We start from the raw sequence: 20,500 nt of genomic DNA, 5'->3' as shown, positions 1-20,500 counted from the left end.
GTGGCTACTATTCTGGACAGTACAGAATACAGAACGTTTGCATCATCACAGTTGTTCTATTAGACAGGACTGCTCTAGATGATAATCACAAGTGACAGTATGACAGAACTAATTTAGACACCTGGACCACTCAGTGAACCTGAATTAGAGACCTCATAGCATTTAAAACCATTTTAACCTTCTGCATGTGCATGTGTGCTTGCAAACACACTGTATAATTCGCTTTGCCATTTCAGACAACCAAGGGTCTTGAGTATATTACTGGTCTTGTGTCAGCCACTGATTTATCTTCAAAGTGCTCGCATATTTACATTTCTCCTATGCTGCTTCTTCCTCAGGCCTAATGTGATAGTTTTGCTAACCTCAGTAGGGTGAAAGGTTAAAGAGTTATCCTACATTTATCTAGCAACCACTGTGCAGATATAGCCACAGACAAAAAGTGAACAAATTTCTGATTAGAAAGTAAAGTGAACCAGGTATTCAACATAGTTAGAGGAGTTCAATTCTTGAAATACAACTGGTACTGAATAAACCCACCAAATCTCTAATACTTTACCAAGCACTTACTGAAGTACCCTGGATTCTGATTAACAAATGTGAACATTTATGAATTTCAACTGGCCCTGAAAGTCACAACTGAAGAAACATTCTCCTAGATTTCTTGTCTCCCATACCTTCTTTAAAAAACAACTGCATTTTACATGGTTGCTTTACTTTAGAACAATTCAGGAATATATGAACTTAGCAACTAATTACTCTTAAAATCATAAAGATGAGTAAAAAGGAAGCACTTCTGCTGTTTTTAAATTGTTCAGTTTACTTTTTAAATGGGTTTATAGAACTTCGTAATTAAACATAAAGAGGTAACTTAAAATTATACTTAGAGAAAGATGGAACTCTTACACAGTAGCTTCTGCAGTACACTGCACAGAACACTGGCTCTTTGAGATATTCAGTGAATATTTACTGCACGAGGAAGCAGCATGGCGTAACCAAGAGAACTCTTACTTTGATTCCAATCCTAGCTCCATCACTCACCAGCTAAATAATCTTAAACTAACATCACTTCTGTTTACGCCCCTGTAATATGAGAGAAATAATAGCCATCATAAGTACAGTCATCCCTGGGTATACATGAGGGGGATTGGTTCCAGCACCCCCACAGACACCAAAATTGGTGCATACTCACTTCCTGCAGTTGGCCCTGTGGAACTCAGGTATATGAAAAGTCCCTCAGTATATACAGGCCTTGCATCCTGCCAAGTGCTGTATTTCTGATCTACACTTGATTGAAAAAAAAAATCCATGTATAAAGGGACCCACACAGTTCAAACCCATATTGTTCAAGGGTCAACTGTACTTGAGCACTGCAGGATATTTTAAAGGTACCTATCAATGATTCTCATGGAGGTAGTCGGACATTCTATGAAAAAAACAGGCCACTGATAGTCATAAGGCATCCTCAAAAGGGTAAATACCATTATGTAAGCAGTAGTAGACAATTTTTTCAAAACAGTTTTTCACAAAGCATATCCAGATAGTAAGAATTCATTTTATTTTTATTCCATGTATCCCTAAAGAAACTCCAACCTTCTGTTGTTTCACTACTTGAATGGCACTTTTCCTGGCACTTACACAAGCCCTCAAATGGTTTGGCAGCCAGTACTCTGTTTGCCTTAGCCTAGAAAGAAAAGCCACCCATCTCCTTAAACCTCTGTAGGATAAACCCAGCCATGCCCATTAAAACCCAAAGATCACTTCCAGCCCAACTTAAGTACAAGTTTACACCAGGGGAAGAAAAACCATTTTGGTTTATCGGCTTCATATGACAAAAGAGCTTCCTTAAGCACCAGCTACTGCAAGTTCTATTTATCCTTTGAGTCAGATATTTCCATTTTCAAATTCTCTTTTGCAACTAGATACTTTAGCACTTTCTTTCCTAGTAGGATTAGTAAATTCATTTCAACTTTAAACGACTGAGAGCAATATTCAAAATTCCCCAACAACTTTACTTTAGATAGAGTCATGGGATAAACAGCATGGTAAAATAATCTCTTAAAATCTTGCTCTCATAAAGCAAACTGCAATACTAACAATTCCATTCTGACAACCATTTGTCACAACTCTACACACATGTCTAGAAATCTTGGATTACGGAAATCAAAAGGTAGGAACAGAAAACAAATGTGTAAATCTCTAAATTTCTGCAATTCCACTGTTAGGCCACCACATGCTCAGTAGCTGGTCATGTTCACTGACTAAAAATGTGTTTGTCTAAAAGATATCTTGAGATCATGGGTACATTCCTAGAATCAAATCAGTTTTATACAATCTAGGAGGATACTTCCACAGAAGATCAGGAGCTATATCTGCCTAATTTTAATAAAGGTAAGCTTACATAAAAATAATATTTCTTCCCCTAGAAACAGTCTATACAGAATAAGGTGACCCCACAGTAGACTTGAGGAAGCCAGCCAGTGTTTCAAAGTACGTCCAGAAAATTCCCACACAAGTAACAGGGAGTTACACATAGATTTTAAGAAGTGATTCTGTCAACCACTTTAGCTCTCCATGCGGTTTCACAAGAGTGGGGTAACTTTTTTTTCAGAAAGAAATTTATATTCACCTTATTGGTACTTAAGTTACATGTGAACTCTTGATAGTTCTCTATTTCCAAAAAAGGCTGAAAACAGCTAGCGCTCTGAGAAGACAAAAGCAAAAACTTAAGGTGCCAGTCATACTGAGAGACTCCAGAGAGAAGGATGCTAAGACTTCAATAATATACAAATAGAGTATACAGAGCAACAACCTGGATCTGTTTTGAATTTTTTTAAGTGTTTCAGTATTTATGAGTATCTTGAGGACAGATCAGTACTCAAATATTGCTTACTTCCAGGCTAAAAGACCTTGGGCAAGTATTTAATTTCTTTGAAACTCAGGTTCCTCATCTGTAAAGTAACGATAAATGTTGTGAGGACTAAATTAGATAAGGTATGTGAAGGGCCAAAGAAAGCATCTGCTACTCACTAAGCAGCAGCTCAATAAATAGAGCCTATTATTGGCCTCATTAAAGTTAATAAATTATTATAATTAGTTATTTTCTATTAGGTATTACTTCTAGTGAGGTCCCACTAAGTCACTGATTAACATAGATCTAGTCACTTCTCTAGTACAGAATCTGTGCTGCAATTTACAGTGAGTACTTGCTCTTAGGAATCTGCAGAAATGATCCCAGTGCAGGCTAAGCTGGGAGGCTTGAGGCCAGGAGTTCAAGATCAGCCTGGGCAATAGAGTGAGACCCTCACTCTACCAAAAAAAAAAAAAAAATTAATTAGCTGGGCCTGTAGTCCTAGCTACTCAGGAGGCTGAGGCAGAAGGATCACTTGAGCCCAGGAGCTTGAGGCCACAGGGAGCTATGACTGCACCACTGCATGCCAGCCTGGACAACAGAGTGAAAACCTGTCTCTAGAAGAAAAAGAAATAGAATCCTAAGCAATGTTTCCTGGCAAGGAATAACAAGATAATCAATAGTTTACTGCACATCTAAAGCTCTTTCTAACCTCATATGTCCACCTGAGGGAAAATATGTTTCCTATACACATTGTAGGCCTGAGTTAAGGGGAAATCAGAATGTCTAAAATGTTTAATAAGCTCTGCCACTCCAAACTTTTTCAGCTGAATGTCCAAGATTAGAAAGTAAAGTAGAATTCTATGTGAAAATTACGTAATTATAGTTTACTGAAACAGAAGAATCATCAAATTATCACCATCAAGAAGGGTATGAAGGAAAACTGTTGAGTAGAAGTGTAGCCAGCCAAAATCTAACCAACATATTAACATGCAGATTAAAACTTTTTGGCATAGCTAAAACTAAATGTAGTTTCCTAACTCTGTATTTTGAGTTGCTGTAGTAAAAGCTTTCTGCTACATCTCCATGACACTTTCGCATCTGAAATGTAATAAATATAGACTTACTTGCCCAATTTACAGAAATATAAGGACTTTATGATAGTATATAAGGCGCAAGCAAATTATAGTACGAAGAGCCCTCTTAATTCCAGATAGCTGTCAGAATTTTAGTCTTGGCTGTGTCAGCAGCTCGTCAAGTGAATGAACTTTGACAAGTCACTTTCCAAATCAGAGCCTCATGTCCTGACCTGTGAGGAGACAGATTAAATTACCTCTTAAGAATCTATCCAACTTAAAAATAAGGTAGAATGAAATGTAGTTGATTTGGTGTAAGTGATAGACATTTGTCTCTTGGATACAAGTATTATACATCATGTAAAAACGTAATAACTGAAGCCTATTCATCTAGGGTAATTGCCATGCTAACTTTCACCTACACCAAATATTGCTTTCTTTATTGCTGCTGTTGATTTCACTATTTCTAGCATCCAAGATAACAACAATCTGCTTACATCCAACTGTATAGTATCTTTAACCACAAGTACATTTTAACCTTTTGTTCAACCTGCTGCCTTTTAAAAAGGTGAGCTTTTCCTGTTTCAACTAATAGTTCTCACAGAGCCTTCAGTATCAGAGTAAAAGGAGATCATGTTATCAGTCACTAACCGTCCAGTGAATACAAATGTGGACTGCAACATTTACTAAAAGGTTTTCTTGGGACCAGATGATCAGAGTACAGCCTGGGAAAGTCAACACTTTGCATATTCAGAAGGCTTCTTGAAGATCACCAAATTTTTTATGTTCATCTGAAACGTGTTCTAAATGCCCTAGATTTCTCTATGATTGCTACTGAAAATGGCTTCAGTACAACCTACAGTTTGCTTGGTTATCATGTAATACCCTCTGCAGAGGAAATGAAAGGAAATCAGGGGCAGCCTGTATCTAGGAACAGGAAGACAAGATTCTGTCCAAATCCTTTTCTGCTATAAAGGAATCACTTGCCTCACCTGTTTTATATAGAGTCAAAATTATTTAGATGGTTTAGACAATTTTATATCATAACTCCCTTGAAGGATACATTTTTCGTAGCACTGCATATTTTTAACCAGTGTTAACTTCTAATACACCATATGAACCTGAAAGAGACCATTCTAAAATAAGTACAAATTGAACATATCATCCCCAAAGCAAAAAGGCTTCAGCTCATTCTTTTGCTCATGCTCTCTCCTCTTTTCAGTATAAACCACAAGTTTGCAATCTGCACATTCATTGTTTCCAACCCAAAACTTTCAGATTCTTCACAACTGTCTCCCCTTATATCAAGAATTTTAAAAATACAGGCTATGTTTGACTTGTTTAAACTGTGTAAGAGCCTTCCCCCCTTTATCTAAAAATAAATTTAAAAGAGAAAATAGCACACATAAAAATTCTGATGGAACCCAATACTATCTAAGAAACTAACTGAATACTCTAGTAACAGCAAGAAAATGACAATGTCACTTTACTGGAACGTGTACAAAAATTACCAGCATCTTATATAACTAAAATTAATCCTTAAACAAGTAAGACTGTTGCCTCCAAAGGAGACCACTCTGACTTCAGGTGTTGTCAATCACAACACCAATCAACTTCCTATAGAAATTTGAGAGCTGGAACAACTCATACAACAAAAAGTAAAAGTAAAATGATCTTTCAAAGATTAGCTCTATGGAGCTTCAATGGGGAAACTATAAAAAGAAGGAATGATTTGTGGATCCACCAAAGACCAATTTGAAATAATGAGGTCTGACCAGAGAATGCTGGGAAAACAACAGAAGCAAACATGTCAACTTACAATCCAACAATCACTGACAGAATTGAAAATATTTTCTAGGAAAAGCCAGAAAGTGATCTATAAATGCAGACATTAAGAGTGAATAGCCCTTTCCAAAAGAGCTACTGGCCCAGATATTAAGGCAAACTCAAGATGTACAGATGGGAAGAACGCGGACCATTAAGTGAGCCCCTATCTTTCTCCTTCTTCTACGTCAGGACTCCCATCTAGACAGAGTCTTTCACAGTATTTGTCAACTCTTATATTAGATATTTACACAGACCTTCATAATATAAAAGAAAAACCTAATATTTTCAAATTATTTGGTGGGAAGATGCTACTCAAAAATTAGTGAATATAATACTTAAAGTCAATCATGGACTCCTCCATAGTCAATAAACAAAACAGAATTTGTTGCTGATGGGGAAGCGGGGAAGAGGGAAAGATATCCTTATAAGTCATTCATAGTTTTACTATATGCAGTTAAAACTCCTAAAGTTAATGGAAAATGACTAAGCCTTTATGACTCACTGGAAAAACAAAAGCCAAAAAAGTCCAGGGGAGACTCCCCTGGTATTTGGTCACTGAGGAGCTGTATCAGGACTGGAAACGCTCATCAGGCAAGACGAAAAATTTGTGATAAATTAGCCTAGGGACCTCTGATACAAGTTTCTAAAAAGATGAAATGATACTTCATTCACACAAATATCTGTAATAAGTTTTAAACAGGGCCAATAATATAAGCTAAAAAAAAAACATTAGCAAACATTTTAAGGTGGTTAAATCTGTTGGATACTCATGAACTTCTGAAAGCCCCACAGACCCTTACTCAGAGCTGGCATATGGGATACTCTTACTTTACATAAGATTTCTACCTACATTTGATTTTGAAAGTCCCCAGAAATTTACCGGAGTGTAATTTTTTTTCTTCTTAAAAAAAGAGGCTGGGCGCAGTGGCTAATGCTTGTAATCCCAGCACTTTGGGAGGCCAAGATGGGCGGATCACGAGGTCAGGAGTTTGAGACCAGCCTGGCCAACACAGTGAAACCCTGTCTCTACTAAAAATACAAAAATTAGCTGTGCGTAGTGGCGGGCAACTATAATCCCAGCTACTCGGGAGGCTGAGGCAGGAGAATCGCTCAAGCCTGGGCGACAGAGCTAGACACCATCTTAAAAAAAAAAAAAAAGAGAAAGAAAAATGATTTAAGTCTGTACTTTTTAAAGTCACTTCAAAAATTAAATAGGCTGTCATAAGAGTTCAATCAACAATAATTCCCAAGGGCATCATTATATTAAAGCAAAGTTATGATAAACAGTGTTTATACCGATAACTGAACTGTCCAAAAAAGGTTAAATAACAAAGTTTTTTGAAAGTTTCATTGAAAATGGCTCCAAAACAAATCTTTTTTTTTTCTGTCTAGTATCAGGTCGCGAAAAATATGAGCTTTGCCAATCACATGGTCTCTGCTACAACTACTCATCTCTGCTTCTATAGTATGTAAGCAGACAAAGACAATATGTAAATGAATGAGTATGGCTACGTTCCAATAAAACTTTACTTACAGACACTGAAATTCGAATTGCATATAATTTTCACATCACAAAACATTATTTTTTTGAATCATTAAAAAAGTAAAAGCCATCCTGAGCTACCTTGCTATACAAAACAAGTGGCAGTAGTTTGCAGGTCCCTGCAACAGATTTCAATTACTAGAGAGGATTACTGCTCATTCTTTATCAGACAAATGAGCTGTCACTGCAAAAACTTAAGAAATTAGGAGAAGATCCCTATCTTGGGGTGGCCACAGTATACTCATTCTGTATTTTCCGAATGGAATTGCATAAGTCTGAGTACATAGTCTGTATATAAAAACTACAGATTCCTGAAACCATCTCTAAGAGATCTAGCTAATATCAAGTAGGGCTAGGAAGGTGTTTAGATCCCCATATCATTCTGATATTGAACTAAGGTTTTTAAAAGCATGGACATGGGCAAACTGTATCTAGTAAGAACTGTATCCAGAATATGTAAAGAACCTCCAAATTCAATAATAAGAAAATAGTCTATTTTAAAATGAGCTAAAATTTAAAACAAACACTTCAACAAACAATATAAGAATAGAAAATCAGCACAACAAAAAAGGCACAACATCATGAGTCATTAGGGAAATACAAATTAAATCCACAATAAGATATCATGACACACTTGTTAAAATGGTTAAACTTAAAAAAATTAAACGGGCCCTGAAAATATCAAATGCCAGCAAGGATGCAGAACAACTGGAGCTCACATACATTGCTGGTGGGAATGCAAAATGGTACAGCCATTTTGAAAAACAGTTTGGCAATTTTAACATGCACTCGCCGTATAACCCAGAAAGTCCATTCAAGGGAAACAAAAACTTACGTTCAAATACACACACACATTTAAAAAAAAAAAAAAACAAAAAAAAACCAAAAAACTTGTATACAAATGTTTAGAGTGACTTTACTGACACCCACCAAAACTGAAAACTCATATGTTCTTCAATTAGTGAATGGATAAACAGTATGTTTGAGGAGACTCAAAAAACTACTTACTACATGATCTTATTTATATAACATGTTTGACAAGGCAAAACTACAAGGGCAGAAAACAAATCAGTGGCTGGTGGGGGCATGAAACGGGGGTTGAGAAGTTTGGGGGGTTAGGAACAGTTCTGTATCTTGATTGTTGCGGTGGTTCCAAGACTACACATTTGTCAAAACTCAGAACTACACACTAAAAAAGAAGGAATTTTTATTGTATGTAAATTATTCGCTGAACTTGACTAAAACGACAAAGAAAAAGGAAAGAACCACTGATAAATAAACAAGACCGGTAATACACTGGTTCTGGTTTATTAGAAAGTCTTCACTGCTTTGTTTTCTTTCCTTTTTCTCAATGTAGGCTAAAAACTATCCTATGCACACACACTTAATGTATGTGTGTACGCTTTTTTAACAAAATGATGACAGAAGGAAATAATGATTGTTTTGTGCTTAACAGTCCTTTTAAAAGTAATATCTGAGAACTCTTGTGCTGGTTTTTAAATTCAAACACCTGGAACATTCTAGATTCAAACATCTAAGTAATCCCCAAAGTCCTTCTAAATATAAAAACTAATTATCCTTTGTAGGTCTTATCTAAGATCTAGGTTATCCTAATTTTACATTTTTGAAGCACAGGACACCTTTAAACGAGTCACCAGTTAAAAACATTAATCCAATGGCACTTCCAGTGGCTACCTCTGAAACAGCAAATATAGTTGTTTTAATGTTTGTTTTCTCCTCTATGGATCAAAGCGATTCATTTCTAAATATGCTTCTGTACCTTGGAGAACTGGGATTTCAAGCAGCATTTACTTAAGTTTAGTGGTCTCCATAACTGTTTTCTTTATGAATGAAAATCACATGAGGAAAAATTCATTTATCTCAATAAAAACTGTTATGTCCCTAACAAGGGCTGAGGAAAGACCATGGCCTATGACTTTATTTCTCCAATACGTTTAATTTTAGAGTTTCTACCTTCAAATATTAGCCTCTTTAGAATGAACATACCAGAGAAGACACGCATTTTTGCAAGATTTTTCAGGTAGAAAAAACAGCGAGGCAAGAGTGTGACTTCCTATAGTTCACTCAGTAATTCATTTGCTGAATCAAAAATAAAAATTGTAAAAAATTTTAATTAAACCTATGTTAACTCAGCATCCATATGATACATTACCCTTAAAATAACTATCCTCAGAAAAAGCTTTATTATTTTCATTCTACTGTCTTAAACATATGGCATATCACATAAATGAAACACATCAGAAATGAATCTTATGCATCTACAGAACAATTTAAAAGAAAGAAGGGGAAGAGATGGAAGGAGGAAAAGGAAAAGAGAAGGTAGGTAAAAAGAAATGGAGGGAAGAATAAGCTGTGTAAGCAACTACTCACAATTCTAAACTTTTCTAATTCTAGGCCCCAATGTGCCAATTCCTAGCTACTTAGCCTCGGTGGTTTAACACAACTCACTTGCCCTCCCTGACCCTCGGAATTTCAAGTAGAAAATAAGGAAGTTGGCCTACAACAGTGGTTTTTAGTGCTTTCTACTCTGAAATCTCTTTTTAAAGTACCAATTAACTATGGTTTCCCACGTGTGAGTCGTCCGTTAAGTACCTGTTCGTTTAAAAATACACATATTTTACAAATTAACAGTTACATCCATTTGAAAATTCCCTTGTTCATTCAAAAAAGTATTCCAAGTCTACATATGGCAATACACTATTTTCTTCCCTTTTGTGAAAGCCATTTTTGGTGCACATATGAATTCAGAGAGTTCTTTCAACAACTCCATGCATTCTATACCACAGCAAAGATCATGTTCATGTACCACGGAAAATTTTTTTTTATTGTGGAAATACCCTCAACACAACATGCGGCACACAGCAGATATGCAAATTATCTAAGATTCCTTCCTGCTCCCAAATTGAGTGATATTGCTTGTACTTAGAACAAAAAGTTAAACCTATTACTACTCAAGTAAAAATCAAAAACACAAAATAGCATTTAGAAAATTTTACTAAAATTCTATTCTTAATGATTATCTCCAAAGTCAGAAGAGAAAGCAACAAATTACTTTCTTTAATTTTTCTATGTAATACATATCTATGTTGAATGAATTCTATTTACAAGACACACCTATAAAAAAATTAGAAAAAAATTCCAAGTTTTTATCAATTTAATGCTGGTATAAATAAGTGATACACACGGTTTAAAAGGTATTATCTCTGCCTTTTAAAAGCTTATACTCTGAAAAAGAATACAAAATTATTATGCCAGAGATAAGATTCCTAAACCAACAGAGAATAATAATGTATTCATTCATTCACTCATTCATTTATTCACACATGCAAATATTTACTGAATAGTTGCTGACTACATAAAAGACATTCATCCAAATGAGGGTAAAGCAAGATAACTAAGACATAAACCTCCTAGCTCAAAGAGATCCAGCCAGGGTCTCATTAAAAAGCAACAACCAAAACAAAAACTGTTATGGAATTTTGAAAAACAGGGAAAGTGGGTTTGTCGTGTAGCCAGATATATGTACATCTCATGGACACCGCCATCTGTTTAGATGCCTAGTGTGCATGTGATAAGCTCTAAATTTCTTAGACTACGGGATTAACTGATTGTACCAGACATAATTTTATATCTTTCCCCCTTGAAGGTCTGGATGTATGCCATTAACTTAATTTACCACATTATGCCACTGGAGTGTCCTGAACCTAAAATAAATCAGTGCTTTCTAGGTATGTTTCCTTTTACAGACATTTCTAAAAATGTATTAAATTGTATCTTTCACTAAAGAAAAAGGATTTGCTCCCAGAATAGCTAGCTACCTGTACTTCAAGAAGTAAGTCACTCCTAGGTAAACTGATTTCAGATGTTAAGCACACATATGCACACCAATACACACAGAGTTCACCAACTTTGAGACAGTGGAACTTTCCACCTAAAGAATATAAGAATTGAACATAAAAAACGAGACTGAGAGAACTGCTCTAAGGAAAGAAAAATAAAGATTAACACTTGGAGAAAATAGGAGAGGTTGAAAGCATGCACTGCATGGCTAAAAGCGGTAAAGCTCTAATGCTTAAGAAATTGCAAAGAAGTTGATGAAACGCCAAAATGTCTAGAAAGGCCTCGATCAACATCTTGGTTAGAGAGGGCTAAATGGCAAAATTACAGCAAGTGGACAATTCATTTACCGATACGGAACTTGGAGAGCAAAAGGAAGTAGGGAGTCTTGATTGCTGGTTCAGAAAAGAAAAATTCAATGAAGAAGCTAAAACTGACCCCCTGAAAAATATGTTTGTCAACTGATTAAAAGTGTTTTTTAGAAAAATATGCTTTCAGCTCTGAACTCTAAGAAACTTTCAGAATATTGTTGAAACATGCCTGTTCCTTTCCCTAACATTCACAAACTGCATTCTGCATTTCAGTTATAGACCTACTGAAGTTTAAAATGGCTGGAAATTATTTCAAATCTAGAACCTGAAATGTTTCAGAAGAAATAAGAGTATTATTCCTGAATATTGGCAACAGTGTTTTCCATTACAAAAAGTACACAGATGTTCCAAACACACTTTTAACCAGAAAAAAAAGACGTGTTGACACTTAGTTGACTTGATTCTTTTCACCTACATATGAACTCAATCATTTCCCTTTGTCTCCCAGTTTAAGAGATTTACCAAGGTATAAATACTACCATAGGTGTATGTGTGTGTGTTTTTTCAAAAGGTCTGTCCAAATGATGAATATTTTTGACTTCCTTAAAAACTAAGTAAGCAAGCATTAGATTTCAACCTAGGAAAGAAGATTTTTAAATATCCCCTTACCCTAATGTCAGCTGCTACCCACGACCTCTATTGAAATGTTCACGACGAAAGGTCACAGGGTGCCCCATCCCCTCCTAAACAGCAATGGAAAACGGCACACACTCACTGCACTATTCTTCTTAATCTCTATTGGAATCTACCCCATGATACCGAGTTGAATATAAATTGTAACTGCATATATACCTACCAAAAGTTTACATTCAAAAGTAGAGGAGACAGATACAGGGATTTTTTTGAATGGGGTTTAAAAATCTGCATCAGAATATTAATTACTACTACTAGCCCTTCTCAAATAAAGCTGGAGTTTCAGTATTACCACAGTCTCAATGTTTGCGCATGTTTTACCCTATCAGGGGCACCAGCTTCATTCTCTTTAATTAGGATAAAGACACTGTTAGGGAGTAACTGGGCCATAATTAACAGTTATATTAGGGAAGGATACACTTTATTAGACTTGAATACTTCTCAGATCAAAAACTTCACCACCATCAGTAGGACATTCCTAGTATAATACATCATTTCCTTTGATGATCTTGGAACCAGAAAAGTCAGATGTTTACAAAGACAGTGATGATCTCATCAATTCCTGACCACCTTCAAAATTAATAAATATTTAATCCTAACTTAATGAAAGAGCCACAGTGAATTTCCTTACCAATTTACCAGATTACATACGAGATCGCCAAACACCGTATTATGCAAAATGAAAGCTAATTTAAATGTATTAGACTCTAGAGTGTGGAAATGGAAAAATCTTGCATTTTTATATGGAAGGTGTTTGTGGAACTCCTTGAGAAATAATATGTTAGAATACATCATTCATGTCTTCGTACGAAATCAGAAGACCTAAGGGTAATATAAATGTATATGAAGAGTTTTATGTTTTTTCCAGGTCACTCACATGAATAGGGGACTGGATAAAATCATAGCACCATATGATTAATACTATACATACCAGGTTTTGTTTGAACTCCAATTCTCATTCTACTCACCATGCACTACACACTGCACAAGGATCACTCTGTCTCTAGAGCCAAACCCAACATATACGCACACAAAAAACCCTCATATCCAAAAGTGAAGGATAACCAGACAATCTCTAAGATAAGAACTCTCAAAAGTATTGATCCGCCTTTCCTATCACTCAGCCTCCTTAGTCTTGACAGCAGAGTGAAAACTGTTTTCTACAGGTGAAAGCCCTAAGTCTTCATCAGAGCCATACCAGGGACAGAAAGGTAGAAGTATTAACGCTAAAATCTCACGCCTAAGCTTTAACACCCTTCTGGAACAGTAAGACAGAACTAGGCCCATCAGAAATTCTACATAAAATCAGTGACCACCAGTCACTAGTCTCCTAGTGCTTGAAACTCTGAGAAAGCAATCAAGCAGTCCCTAATTTTCCTGAGATTTTTGGGCTGGCCTGAGCACACACAAGACCAACTGAGTCAAATTAAGTTGGCAATAAAACAAGCGGTTCCAAGAAAGCAAAAACTATTTTCAATTCCACATCTCCAAGACACCTCAGGCTACAGCATTCAGTCGAAACAAATGACATTCACAACAAAAGCCGATTTTGCAAGCCCTTGGAACTTAGGGGTCTGCATCTGCACTCCGGAACGTCTGTGCTTCCTAGGACCAAAGAATAAACAAAGATAACTCAAGGCATAAGGCGATCCAGCACCTAAGATCTCAGTAAAAAACGCTAGGTCCTGAGGCAGCTAGTGGAAAAAACAGAGAAGGGAAGTCAAAAGGCTACTTGCTGTCAGCTAAAGCCAGGTCAGTACTAATCTCTACCTTCCTGGACATTGGTATAAAAAGCAATGACAAGGTAATCAGTCCCCTGTTCCCCTCGCTCACTATTTTGTGTGTGTGTGTGTGTGTGTGTGTGTTGTTTTGTTTGTAAGAAAATGCTTATAGTAGCTTCCCGCCCGCGCAGAACACAGCCAAGACTAAACTTTTAAACCTTGAGAAAGGTGGGAAAGGCAGTCAGCCAGCCAGACGCCGGCCTAGGAAAAGTAGGGAGAGAAGGAGGGAAAGAGTCATGTTTCAAAACAAAGGCTCCACACGGAACTGAACGTCAACCCCTCTCCACTTCCCAGCCTTCAAGCCAGCCAGGCTGGGCCTCGATTTTTAAGAAGCGTAGTCAGTCAGATTTACCCGGCTCTCAGCATTCACTGAGGCTTTGCGATGCACGAGAACACGGGCACAGCCACTCGCTGGAGGGGGGTGCTAGCCCCCAACCCCACCACCACCCCCTTGAGGTGAAACAGGCTGGGAACGTCGGTGACTTGCCCAAGGTCCCACACTAGAACCTGAACTCAATTCCTTTCACGTCCAGGCAAGACCAGCGCAGGGCGGGCACCGGGCGAGGGCCGCGGGAGCCGAAACGGCAACGCCCCTGACCTGAGACAACCTCGGGCTGGGAGAGGGGAGGGTCCCGCGCGCCCTGCCTCCGGGGCCCTTACCTTCTTTGACTCCAGGCAGCTTGGACTGGTCGATGCTGACTTCAGCCATACTGGGCCAGGGTCCCGGCTGCCCCTTTAACGCGGGCTTCCCGGTCACCGCCGGCGCCGAGCGGGGCCCCGAGCGCAGCAGCAGCGCCGGACGCGGCGCAAAGTCCGGCCGGCAGGGCTCGCGGGCCGGAGAACGGAGCGGGTCGGGCGGGCAGGGGCTGGTGACCAAAGCAGCGGGAGACGGTCCCCGACGCACCAGGCTGGCGGCCCAGCTGCCCCGCCGCGGCCACCTGCTCCGCGTCCCCGGCCCCAATCGATACCAAATATCCGGAGCCCGGAAATGGACCGGGGCCGTCCAGTACGGAGGGAGAGAGGAGACAGAAAGGCCGGCGGGCCGGCTGGGGGAGGGGGAGCTGCAGGTCTGTAACCGCAATCGCGAGTGGCTGGCGAGCGAAGATCAGCGCCCGCTGCCGCCTCACTGTTGTCTCCTTTGTGCTCAGTGACGCGCCGCCTGAGGCTGGGGCCCCGCTGTGCTCCCGCCCCCGGGCCCTGCCCCCCTCCTACGGGAGGGTCGCGTCTTTAGGTGGGGGCTTTGTATCCTAAAGGCCTCATAAAAAAGGCCACACGGGTCACCTAAAACATAATCGTTCCCCTGAGCGGTGTAGTCAGCATTCTGTGGTCGGGTTCGCAGGATGTTTACTGCATGCTTGCCTCCGTCTCATGCACTCTTTTTGCACCCGGAATTAGAGGAGAGATGGTAGATGGCCATAAAAACCCCGAATACAACGTACAGAATGAAGAGCAGCTGATAAAATTCCGGGCCAGTTTGGAGTAGAGTGTGTACACAATCAGCTGGGAGAACTGAGTCATTCATTCATCAAAATCGCATGAATGTGTCTACCAAGTGTGATGTTAGGTACTGTGGGTGATAACGAGGCGTCAGACTTATCTCTGTTATAGCGCTGCACACATTGGACTGTAATTGTGACATTTCTATCTCTCTAAAATAGACAACCTCTCCTGTTTCATCTCCTGGCAACAGAATGCATCCTCCTTTTGGGAAACTGGCTCTTTCCCCACTCCTCAGAGGTGAGCTTCTCTCCCAAACATGTGCCATGTCTGAACCTCGAGACTACCACATCACTCTTCCCCCTTCCTCCACCGACATGGGTTCATCAAAGTGTGGCTGGGTGACCAAGACAGGTCAAACAGAATACTTTCCTGGGTACATAAAGAGTTATATATTCTGTTTCTTGTGGAAAACATCTGCCTCTAGGAGATGATGAGGCCAAACTGAAGACAGAAGCAAAGAGAAGAGAAAGGGAGATGAAGAGGGCATGTTCTGATGTTACCACAGTAGCAAAGCAGGATATCCCCAGAGCAGCTGGCATTTCGGCAACTCCTAGATTCTGGGATCTACAACCCGCAAACTCTCAACTTATCCTCAGTTTTGCTTAAGCTAGTAATAGTTGATTTTCTGTCACTCACAGCTCAGAGTCCCAGTATGAGAGGCCACGTAGGGGAGGTTTTATTTGAACTTGACGTTGAAAAGTAGGTGGATTTTAGGCTAGCAAAAATTTAGGAGACTTTCAAGGCCAGAGGGTAGCAAAGTATAGCCCACAGGCCAAATCTACCCCACTGAATTTGAATGACTGTTTTTTATATGTTCAAATAATTACATTTTAAATTACTACATAAATAGGACACAATATTTTCAACCTTGCCTCTTTAGCCTCAAAGTCTAAAATATGCTTTACAGAAAAAGTTTACCCACCCCAGTGCTAGGCAAAGATAACACTCAGCAAGTTAAATGTGGGAATAAGAAGGAAGTGGCATTAGAAAGGTAGATTTATGGGGATTTTTTAATTGTCCTGTAATCTAGTAATTTTTTTTTAACTTCCTGTGGTCTAGAGAATATTTATAATAGCAGTATTTTCTGTTTCCCTCCTCAAATCTGTTGTTTCTACTTCTCTACCAAGCCGTGCCCTTGGATGCCTACAGATAAATCACTAGGCCCCCTTGACCTGTGGCTTCCTGTTGTGATTGACCAATGGGAAGCACTGGCAGAAAATCAAAAGAAGGGAGGAGAGAACTATCAGAGTATTCTTCTTTCCTTTAACCCAAAATTTTGGCCACAGTCCTGTCCCTCTATGACTACAAGGCCTGTCCAGAGGCCTCTTTTGCCTGGCTTCAGCTCTCATGGGTCTCTAATAAAACAATTTGTTTCCAGTGTCCCTTCAGGCCCAGAGTGTAATGGTTTCCCCTAGTTCCTTTTGGCTCACTGCAACTACTGCCTCCCAGGTTTCAGTGATTCTCGTGCCTCAGCCTCCCGAGTAGCTGGGATTACAGGTGTGCACCACAACGCCTGGCTAATTTTTTGTATTTTTAGTAGAGACAGGGTTTTGGCATGTTGGCCAGGCTGGTCTGGAACTCCTGGCCTCAAGTGATCTGCCCACCTCGGCCTCCCAAAGTGCTGGGATTACAGGCATGAGCCGCCATGCCCGGCCTCCCCTAGTTCTCTTAACCCAGTTAATACCTCCGTAAATAGTCTCTTCATTACGTTTTTTTCAGTAAAATCACTTTCAGTGCACCTCCCGTTTCCTACCTAGACTGTGACTGTTACAGTAAGATATGCCAAAAGTAAGATATGCTTAAAAATATGATGCGCTTACAGTAAGATATGCATAAAAATATCCACATTTCTGGCCTAGAGAAAAAATGGAAACATATATAATAGCCACAACTATTGTTTAGAGAATTAGCTGCTTTCAGCAGAAAAAGTAATGAAAACCAGGAGCCCTTTTCAGGTACTAGAGCAGATGACCTGGAAATCCACCCCATAGTTGGGCTTTCCTTCTCCTACTCCACACCTGTTCTGTATAGGTCCCCAAGCTGAGCAAACAATTAGAGCTCAGCATTACAGAGTAGGCAACTTCTAGGAAAGGACTGACAGTAACACGGGGAAGAGCTAGTATCTTTTGAGTATTTATAGGGAATGAACATATGGTGAATTTCTGTAACAAGTTTACATCTTTTGGTGTCCTGAAATGTCCATTTTGCAATAAAAAAGAAAGCATAAGGCTTCTCAGGATGGATACAGATCCCTAATTTGGGGCAGATGCCAAACAAGTAATTCAGCATCAAATCACAACTTGAATGCCATAGTGAGAAATAAGGATTTTATTTATAAGGCAATATGGAGGCATCAATTGATTTTTTTCGAGGTGGATATTTCATGATACATTTTCTACTTTTATAAAGTGAATTTGGTAACAATAAAATGCTTGGATTGGAGTAGGGAGACTTTGGTCATAAGAAATGAAAACTCCAGTTTGAAAACTATCAAATTCCACAAAGGCAACCCCCAGTTAGAGCTTACCTTACTAGAAGGTAAGCTCTGTGAGGTCAGGGGTTTATCTGTTTGATTCCCTAATATCCGTGTATCTAGAATAGTGCTTGGCACATAATAGGCACTCAATAAATATTTGTTGCATAAATAAATAAATATAGTTATCCAATTTTATTATCAGTAAGAATCACAAATTAAAAGTAAGTTAAAAAAACAATATAGGCAAATGAATAAATTACACTGGACCTTGGCAAAACAGGAAAGGGGATCCACAGAACTATACTTCTGGAAAGAATTGTCTGTCTCCTTGGCCCCCAGTGCTTCCTAGCTTGTCAGCATAATACACCTAAGAGAACAGTTCCAAAAACGAGGATGCAATTAGAACTGTTATTCACTTTCACCAAGAAGACTGTATTCATTTTCTAAGGTTGCCATAACAAAATACCACAGACTGAATGGCTGAAATAACAGAAATTATTATATATGTTTTTCACAGTTCTGGAGGCTAGAAATCCAAGAGCAAGGTGTCAGAACATTTGGTTTCTTCTGAAATCCCTCTTTTCAGTTTGCAGATTGGATTAGGGCTAACCCAAATGTCTTCCTTAAAGACCCTGTCTGCAGTGCAGTCCCTCTGAATTACTGGAGGCTAGGGCTTCAACATGTGAATCTTAGGGAGAGATAATTCAGCCCATAATAGAGACTATTAGGGCAATAATCCAACCATACTGTTTAGGCCTCTTTACTCCAGGCCTTGAAGCATTTTTGTCTGGACTCTCATAACATATGTAAGTTCCCCAACCCTATTCATGCTCTCAACTTTCCTCAGTTGCTCAAGTCCCCTCACCCTGCCCTATGGAATTCATAATCAGTTACTCACAAAATTCCCCATATCTCCTTTGTAACTATTCCCTTTCCCTTCTTTTCCTACTGGAACTCAGGTGTCACCTGGGGACATTGCTCTTCCAAGAGCCCTCTAAATTAGCGGCTGTTTCTTCTAACATACCCTAGACCCCACTGGACCTGGAGGTGCCATGGTTGTTTTTATCTTATTGCCTTTTTTAGAACATATGTCTTTCCTATTCTTAAATATTATCAACTTATTTAAAGCTCATATCCTCAAATTCTGTCACCTACTACATATCCTTATTGCAATTATCTGTACACTTCTGGGTAACCTCTTATTCCTTACAGATGAGACCTTTTTTTCTCATTCTCTGTCATCACAGAACACTTGATGATTTCAGTGTATACATAAACATACAGAGTCATTCCTTCTGGTAACCTGATCTCTCTTTCCTTGACTTCCTTATTATTATTATTTTTTTTTTCTGAGACGGAGTCTCACTGTGTCACTGAGGCTGGAGTGCAGTGGCGCAGTCTTGGTTCACTGCAACCTCCACCTCCCAGGTTGAAGCGATTCTCATGCCTCAGCCTCCCAAGTAGCTGGGATTACAAGAGTGCACCACCACACCCAGCTAATTTTTTGCATATTTAGTAGAGAGGAGGTTTCACCATGTTGGCCAGGCTGGTCTTGAACTCCTGATCTCAAGTGATCCACCTGCCTCAGCCTCCCAAATTGCTGGGATTACAGGCATGAGTCACCATGCCCAGCCTTGACTTCCTTATTCTGATGAACTTATACCCCATTGTATTAGCCTGTTCTCACGCTGCTAATAAAGACATCACCCAAGACCAGGTAATTTATAAAGGAAAGAGGTTTAATGGATGCCACATGGCTGGGGAGGCCTCACAATCATGGCAGAAGGCGAATGAGGAGCAAAGTGACATCTTATGTGGTGGTAGGCAAGACAGCTTGTGTAGGGGAAACTTCTCCTTTATAAAACCATCAGATCTCATGACACTTATTCACTATCAGGAGGATAGCATGGGAAAGACCCGCCTCCATAATTCAATTATCTCCCACCACATGTGGGAATTATGGGAGCTACAATTTAAGATGAGATTTGAGTGGGAACACAGCCAAGCCATATCACCCTATCCCATCTGTCTTACTCTATTTTCGGTTGCTTATAACAGAATATTTGAAACTGGTAATTTGTAAAGAAAATGAATGTGTTTGTTACACTTACGAATGCCTCCAATTGAAGGAGTCCCATCTGGTGAGAGCCTTCTTGCTGGTGGAGAATCTCTACAGAGACCCAAGGTGACACAGAGCATCACATGGTGAAGAGGCTAAATGATCTAGCTGAGGTCTCTCTTCTTCTTCTTGTAAAGCCTCCAGTCCCACTCCAATGAGAACCCACCCATTAGTGATTCAGCAATGGATTAATGCATTCATAATGGCAGAGCTCTCATGACCCAATCACCTCTTAAAGTCTCCATCTCTTCATACTGCCATGCTGGTGACTAAATTTCAATGTGAGTTTTGGAAGGCATAACATTCAAGCCATTGCACCACCTCTGCCAACTCCTATCAGGGTAATTCATTAGAATTTGTCATTACTAAAAACTCATTCTTTGTCAGTTTCAAATGTCTTCCAAGTACCACTTCTATCTCTCCAACTCACTCCTAGGGGTATGCCACGTTCAACAATTCTTCAATTAC

At 39.2% G+C, this 20,500-nt stretch overlaps 1 protein-coding gene across 3 annotated transcripts in view; it reads right to left on the bottom strand.

Moving 5' to 3' along the window:
- The window catches only part of CCDC50 (coiled-coil domain containing 50), a 65,452-nt gene extending 50,333 nt beyond the window's left edge, over positions 1–15,119 (bottom strand). For 2 of the 3 annotated variants that reach the window (XM_024244791.3, XM_063722394.1), the window contains exon 1: positions 14,598–14,791. In XM_024244791.3, the coding sequence (XP_024100559.1) occupies positions 14,598–14,646 (49 nt within the window). In that variant the 5' untranslated portion in view covers positions 14,647–14,791. Of the gene's footprint in view, positions 1–14,597 lie in introns of all 3 variants that reach the window. The other variant, XM_009239653.4, reaches the window with a different exon arrangement.
- Positions 15,120–20,500: the final 5,381 nt, after the last annotated feature.

This window comes from Pongo abelii, chromosome 2 (genome assembly GCF_028885655.2).
Source record: "Pongo abelii isolate AG06213 chromosome 2, NHGRI_mPonAbe1-v2.0_pri, whole genome shotgun sequence".
In the NCBI taxonomy this organism is placed as follows: Eukaryota; Metazoa; Chordata; class Mammalia; order Primates; family Hominidae; genus Pongo; species Pongo abelii.
The sequence above is the reverse complement of the archived record's forward strand: the minus strand, read 5'-3'. Positions and strand labels throughout refer to the sequence as shown.